The sequence below is a fragment of the Grammomys surdaster genome, unplaced genomic scaffold (genome assembly GCF_004785775.1).
Source record: "Grammomys surdaster isolate TR1022 unplaced genomic scaffold, NIH_TR_1.0 130, whole genome shotgun sequence".
NCBI classification, from domain to species: domain Eukaryota; kingdom Metazoa; phylum Chordata; class Mammalia; order Rodentia; family Muridae; genus Grammomys; species Grammomys surdaster.
In genome coordinates this window covers 1,927,866-1,935,775 of record NW_021604588.1, presented here as the reverse complement: position 1 = coordinate 1,935,775, position 7,910 = coordinate 1,927,866, and the positions used below count along the sequence as shown (strand labels likewise).

At 39.9% G+C, this 7,910-nt stretch overlaps 1 protein-coding gene across 1 annotated transcript in view; it reads left to right on the top strand.

Annotated features, from left to right (window-relative positions):
• The window catches only part of Axdnd1 (axonemal dynein light chain domain containing 1), a 74,011-nt gene that overhangs the window by 59,412 nt on the left and 6,689 nt on the right, over positions 1-7,910 (top strand). The window contains exons 20-21 of the mRNA XM_028759848.1: positions 2,093-2,203; positions 7,222-7,317. Coding sequence (XP_028615681.1) covers positions 2,093-2,203; positions 7,222-7,317 — 207 coding nt within the window. The remainder of the gene's footprint in view (positions 1-2,092; positions 2,204-7,221; positions 7,318-7,910) is intronic.

Genomic DNA, 7,910 nt, shown 5'->3' with positions numbered 1-7,910 from the left:
AAAAAAAAAAAAAAAAAAAAAAAAAAAAAAAAAAGTTTCTTCCAGCTTGTGATGTTTCTTGTCTTAATAGGACTTTGAGGGCTGGGGGGATGGCTCAGCAGGTAAAGCACTTGCTTGCCCATGCCTGAGAACTGATATTCAGATCTCCAGAACCCATGTAAATATCAGGTGTGTATGGCAGCCTGCCAGTAATCCCAGAGCTGAGAAGGCAGAAACAGAAGAGCCCCAGATCAAGCTGATTAGTTAGACCAGTAGAATCAGTAAGGTCTAGACTCTTCCTCAGTGTGTAAACGTGGGAGAGTGAACAAGGACACCAGATGTCAACCTCCGAACTCCACGTACTCACACTCACACATAACCCACACAAACACATGTCCACACACATGAGAACACATGTATAGACATGCATGTCATACATACATATACATACAAAAATACCCCCCCAGAGGGTACCTTGAGAGATAGGAGGTTTTTAACTTTGATGGTGATCTAGCTTTTGTTTTATGAATCTTGCTTTTTGTGTTACTTTAAAGGAAAAGTTTTTGCCTAACAGCAGAATGAAGATTTTTCTCTCATGTTGTCTTCTAGATGTTAAATAGTTTTAGGCTGTATTCTCAGGTTTATTATCTACTTTGAGTTAAAAAAAATTTTAAAAAAAATCTGTGTTGCTAAGTATGGCTCTTTTTTTAGCGTCTATGTATCTGATTATTGTGGTGCCCTCTGTTAAAAAGGCTGTCATTTATCAAAAGGCCTTGCCATCTTTGCTGAAACATATATTGAGCATGTATGTATTGTATTGTAGATCTAATGGTCAACATGATCACCACTGCCGATCTTCATGATTTTTATCATAAATATTGTAATCTCATAGTGGACATCCTCAAAATTTGTTTTTAAAGGTTATACCAGATCTTTTGTTTTACCACATGAAACTTTAGCTTACCAATCTCTTCAAAAAGTGTTGAGTTTTTAAAATTTGGATTACGTTTTAACTATTGATCAGTGGGTGGAGAGTTGACCCCCAACCACCTTGTGTCTTTGGATCTGTTAATACAGTATGTATCTTCATTTGTTTCATTGAAACTGTGGCTTTCAGCAAATAGTTCTTATTCTCACCAAACTTATCCCTATTTTATTTTGGCGTTACTATAAATATTCAGTTTCTCATACTGAGAATCAAATGAATATGTGGTTGGAACTTAGGAAAGTGCTTAGGAAAGAGTTTAATACAGAACTAAAAACCATAAATGAGTTTGCTACTTCTATTTGTTTCCTGAGGAGACATAGCACAAATATGTCTATTTACTCCAGATAGGGAGCCCATAACAGACCAAAGTAATAATTATAACAATGTCTAAGTTGGTGAATCAATGAATTTTATTGGGGCTACTCATAGGAATATGAATGAGAGGTTACTTACAGGAACAGAAATCACTCAAGGACAGCTGCATCACCAAAGCCTTCTCCAACATAGATGGCAGCTCCCAAAGCTGGGAACCCAGATCACACTGTATGACCTACAGAACAGTCCCAACTGGTTCAGTCCTTTCCAGGTGGTTCAGTTGGTCTGAGCCTTTTCCAGACAGATTAGTTGGTCTCTGCTGCTGGACTTGTCTGAAAGTAACTCTCAACAGGTTTTACTAAGTATATACTTTTGGGGAGGAAGGAAAGGAGTCTGGTGAATGTGGTCAGTTTCAAGGACTCCCTGAAGCTATTTTGAATTATTTCCTGTTTCAATCTTAGAGGAAACTCTCACACAACACTATTGCTATTAGCAAATAATCATATTGACATGGTCAGTTTCATAAAATGTATTGGGACAGGTCATTTAAGTGTTAGTAAATCCAAGAATTCTGTATCTGGTTTTATAGTTCCTCACCACACTTAACCTATTACAGCCCAAATCACAAACCCTGTCAGTGAGGGACGGTGTGACTAGGCCTACATTTATAGTAAGACACTTCTGCGCAGGTCTTTGAACTGAACACAAAGGAGTTATAGAGGAATTGTACTGAGCAGCCCAACGGGAATCAGAGAGTCAACATAGTTTGTTTTTCCCCTCATATAGTAATTATGCTATATCTCTTCCCAGAGAGAATGTTATGATTGGATCAGCACATGTTCATACCTCATTTCTGATGTCAAAGGGAGGAAAATACGATTACTGTCATATGAGGAAGCAGAGAAGCTGATCGGGGAAGAGGTATTTACTACATGCTGGTATCATTTGGTTTGTAAGGAAACGAGTGGGATAGTCGTTAGTAAGGTCATACTCAGGTTCTTCCTGAATCTCACGGCACACAAGTTGTAGCGTCTTTCTGAAATTGCTGTTCTACATCCTCACTATAGACTGCTGGAAGAGAATTCGTCTCTGATCTAGAGTGTCAGCAGTTCTTCTTCCTCCTGTCAAGGAAGACTCCCCGCCCCCCCCTCTCTCTCTCTCTCTCTCACACACACACACACACACACACACACACACACACACACACACACGAAGCATGGTCTCACTCTGTAGCTCTGGCTAGCCTGGAACTCCCATCAGCCTCTGCCTCTTGAATGATGGGATCAAAGGTGTGTACCATCACTCCTGGCTTGAATCTATTTCTTAAGGGAACATGACTTTCAGATGAGGGTTCCTTGAGGGTCCTGTGGTCACCAGGGTTATGTCCCCTTTTGAGTATATCATCTGTGGAATATCCTCTTTTGTATCTCTAACATCTTTCCAGTGGTTCCATCTAACCTATCTGAAAATATTTTATAAACATGGTAAGTTCTCCCATTCTAAAAATCTGTCCTCTGATATTTTTTTTACCTCATTTTTCTCTCTTCTTCCATCATAATCATTTTTTTAATGGCACTGATCTTACCCAGGTCTTAATGAATGCTGAGCAACCCCTGAGTCATAGACCCCGACCCACATGGGTTCCGTTAAAATTCTAAAGCTTCTGTGAGTCACTAGTAACTTTATTACCTGCTCTAGAATGTTCAGTTCCCCATTTAACCTGGCTTCCCTTTGGCATTTGGCTCTTTTAACTCTCCATTGCTTTGGTAAACTCTCCTTACAAGACAAAGTTCCTGGATTTCATCCTCTTTGGTCTATTTCCCCTTGTTTTCGTCATCTACTTCTGCCTGTGTGTGACATGTTGAGACTCTGTCCTTAGGGTGCACCCAATACCTTTTCTACATCCCTACATGGTATTGTATTCATCCAGTTTCTTGTATGTTGAGATGGAGTCTCTTGTAGCCCAGACTTGCTTGAACTGTTCAGGATAGGCTCCTCTTGACCTTGAACTTGTGGCAATCTTTCTTCATCTGCTGCTTAAGTGCTGGGATTACAGGTGTGAGCCGTCAATCCTGGCCTGGCCTGTGTTTTTAACTACCACCAGCTTACCAGTGATTTCAGATCAGTACTCACTGATTATTTCGTGATAGTCCTTCAGTCTCTGACTGACTGGCATTTACCTCTGGTAAAATCTGAAGAAGCTCCTGTTATGACAGCCACACCCACAGTATGATCTGATGGCATGCATGTTAATGCCCCTGGGTCTGAGAGGAAGATGTCTCTATGCAAACATTTTTAAGACCTTATACATAGACTTTTAAAAAATTGTGCATCTTCAATAAAACCTTTTCTAGGTTGACCAGATTGTGGCCAGAATTATTTCTAAATTAACCACTGAAAGATTTCATTGACATTGTAAATCTTAAACTGCAGTATAATACTAGAAACTTGATAAAGTAACATAGTCATGATTGTGGTTACAAACTAATCCAGGGGAACCATTTAAGTATACAGAATCAGTTGGGTATGGCGACAAACATCTGTAATCCAAGCCCTTGGGAGGAAGAGGCCGGATGATAGGAGTCAAGGTCACCTTTATTACACAGCAAGTTCTAGGCCAGCCTGTACTACAAAATACCTTATATCCAATAAGCAATCAGCACATAAACTTTTTTTAGAAAGTATACGTAACTCTAGAGACGTGACAGCAGAGAGAACCTTACAGGTGATTTAACTCAACCTGACAAGAATTTGATTCGTGACTCTTAAGGGAGCATGTAGCACACATGATCACTGTGCTCAGGTCTCACTGATGACAGAGATGCCTTCAAAAACAATCCATGTGGTTTTGATAAGCAGTTGAGTGCTGAACATTAGTCTCTCTACTGAGATGAATGTGCTGTGTCTCCCTGTATCCTTTCCTAGCAACTGCTGATAATTCCTTTTTTTTAACATCTAATTCAATGGTTAAGTTAATATCTTTGACATTATAAAATTTCCAATACTTGGCAATATTCAATCAAAGTCTATTTCTGGATTTTTCTATTTTTCTTTGATCTGTTTATTCATGAACTATTACAACTTTTTTTCTTTTTAAGATTTATTTCTATTTCTAAAATTGTGTGTGTGTGTGTGTACACTCATGCAGGTGACTTTCGAAGTCCAAAAATGGGTAATGGAACCTTTGGAGCTGGAGTTACAGGCAGTTGTGAGCTGCCTGACCTGGGTGCTAAGAACTGACTTTGGGTCTTGTAGAACAACAAGTGTTCTAACCCGAGTGCTCCCTCTCCCTCGCTCCCTCCCTCCCTCACCCCTCCCCTCTCTCTGGCTCCTTTCTCCTTGTTTCTGACTTTAGTAGGAATGCTTTTTAATGATTTGTCTTTAAGATGTTGGAGGCTGTGTCTGGTGATGCATGCTTTTAATCCTAGCTGTCAGGAAGCAGGCTGATCTCTCTTAAATTCTGCATAGTGAGTTAGTTCTAGGCCAGTCAGAGCTGTATACAGAGACCTTGTCTCAAAACAAAACAACAACAAATCAACTAACCAAACATACAAGGAAGGAAGGAAGGAAGGAAGGAAGGAAGGAAGGAAGGAAGGAAGAAGGGAAAAAAGGAAACAACATTATTAAAAATTTAAAACAATAGACTGACCTACCAATTAATGTCTTTATTGTTCCTTCAGAAATTTCAGCTCTTGTATATAGAGACATTTTTTTCTTCTGCCTTATCCTTTAAAATTCTTGTTTGTTCTCTCTTCCCTCCCTCCCCTCCACTTCTTCCTCCTTGTTCTCTCCCTTCTCCTTCTCCCCCTTTTCCTTCTCTTCTTCTTCCTTCTCTTCTTTTTCTTTCTAATTGAGATTCTATCTACTGGTTTTTGCTTGTCTGAAATGTCTTTGCTTCAACTTCATTCTTCAAAGTTTTACTGTGCATGCAATTAGCTCTACAATTCTCTCAATATGTTGACAACATTATTTCTATTGATGTCTGGATATTACTGTTACAAAATTAATGATGGAGAATTCAGCTGTCAGTTCCTTTGAATATAATCCATCCTTTTCCTCTGGTGACTTTTAAGACCCCCCCTTACCTTTAGCATTCTGCACCCTCACTCTGATGTATATGGGCATCTTTTGTCAGAATTTGAATAGATGCCTTTCAGGCATTGGATACTGTTAACTCCTCTCTCTGGGCTCTCCTGGTAACCCTCGGACTTCTGGGGCTACTCTTGGGATCCTTTCTCTTCTTTACTGTTTTATGTAACTAGTTTTTGTCTTATGTCATTGCACCACAAGTTTATGAAGAAATGTGATTTATTTTCTTAGTTTTAACTAAATGAATATAACTGTTAAACATTTAGCCCAAATTGAAGTCTCTAGACTCCAGATGCATATTTATACTTAGCCATCTCAGTAGTGCCTTGAACATGCACAGCTAACTGAAACTTGTTAGTGGCATTTTTGGAAAAAAAAAATGTTGCAGTTTAATCTCTTAACTCAGCTAGTTCCCAAATAATTGTGACAGGACTAGGAGATTTATATAACAAGCTTTTAGGGCACAACAACTGAGGAGTATTAACCTATATTAATCCTCTAAACTAATCTCCTGGCCAAAAATCCTCTAGATACTTGCATTTGATGGCTTTCTCTGCTCCAGGAATTTTTCCATGGTGTCTCTAGGACTCTTTCCCTGCAGCTGATTCCACACTTTCTCTCTCTCTCTCTCTCTCTCTCTCTCTCTCTCTCTCTCTCTCTCTCTCTCTCTCTCTTTCTCTTTCCCTTTTCTGGCTGGAAGGAAGAGGAGCCCTTTTCTCTCCCCTGCTCAGTCATTGGCTGATCAACTTCTTTATTGACCAATCAGGAAATAACTGGGGAGCAATGTTTATACAGCACGGAGGGACAGGAGATTCTCAGAGTAAGGTTGCAGTCAGATATGTTAACACAGACATCAGCATTTGAATAACAGAAGGATAATCTTTATGTAATGCACAATAACACTATGCATACAGGAAGTCACGTCACTCCAAACCTGCTTCCTCAACCTTGCCCATTATCTCGGTGAACAGCATCACCTTTAGTGTTATAAGCCATCAATCATGTGTCACTCAAGATGCACCTTTTCCCTAACTGTTTTGTGTCCGTTCATTGGTCAATAAAAAGCACTTCTTCAGTATCACTGGACCACCCTTCTCTTTACTGCTACAAACGCTGTATTCACTCTCTCCTTGGATTTCTTCCTTTCATTCTTTTTCTGATCTGATTTCCTATTGTGAGAAGGATTGCTTTAAAATTTAAATCAGATTAATTAAAAAAAATGTTCTGCTGCCTTTTGGATGTTTTGTCACCTTTAGGATACAATCCAGTCTCTTGACATGACAATTCAGTCTTGAGTTAGAGTTGTGCCTCAGAGGGTTTTGTCCTGTCTTATGGAACCACTGTTCTTCTCGGAACCCCTCTGTGCCTTCTTCTTTCCCCTTCTCACACCACAAGAAAAAGTACTCCGCCATTATTGCCTCCTCATTGACTGGCCTTGTGGTGCCCTGGCTTATTGGAGCTTGGATGTTCTTGCTTCGTGCTTTGTTATAAGATTGTGCCATCTGCAAATGGGGAGCTTTATGAGGGCAGGAATCACCCTCGCCTCCATTTGTGTTTTTTTAAAAGACTTTATTGTTATTTAAATTATCCATACGTGTGTAGATTTGTGCACATGAGTGCAGGTGCCTGAAGAGGCTGCCTGATCTCCCTGGAGCTGCCTCTTAAGATGCTGGGAGAAGTTTGTGCTGTTAATCATTGAGCCATCATTTACCCCATCCCCCATTTGTGTTCTTATTCATAGCAGAATACTCATTTGTAGGATTAGTGCTCATTTACTATGAAACTGCTATTTGCATACATGAATTACATTATATAAATACATTTTATAATACTGTTGTTACATTTCACAGGAAGCTACAAAAATTTATTTTGACCCAGAAAAACCTCCTATTGATGATACTGATGATGAAATTGACTTTAAGAAGCCTGAGGTTCAAGAAAAGGAAGCACCACCACCACCATCACCACCTGCAGCAGCAGCAGCAGCAGAAGCAACAGAAGCAGCAACAGAAGCAGCAGCAGCAGCAGCAGAAGCAACAGAAGCAACAGAAGCACCAGCAGAAACAACAGAAGCAGCAGAAACAGTGGAAGCAGAAGTCACAACAGGACAGGTAAGATTATTTGCTGGACATAATGACAGGTGCCTATAATCTCAGCTACCTAGGAGGCTGACACAGGACTCTTTTAAGCCTGGAAGTTCACAACTTGGCAACACAGTGAGAACAAAACAAATAAAACAACCAAAAAACCTAAGAAGATAAATAAAAATGACGTGATTATTTAGCGTTAGTTTCTCCCTTCTTTTGAAAGACTAAGTGATAACAGAAATATAAGATAGAAGTAGATCTGTTGGAGTGAATGCTTCAACCTCCTTTCCCCATTCAGGTGTAGCCACACCTGCGATGTACTCATCTTTCCAGGTGTAGCCACACCTGCAGGTGTACTCATCCATCAGGTGTAGCCACACCTGCAGGTGTACTCATCCTTCCAGATGTAGCCACACCTGCAGGTGTACTCATCCTTCCAGGTGTAGCCACAC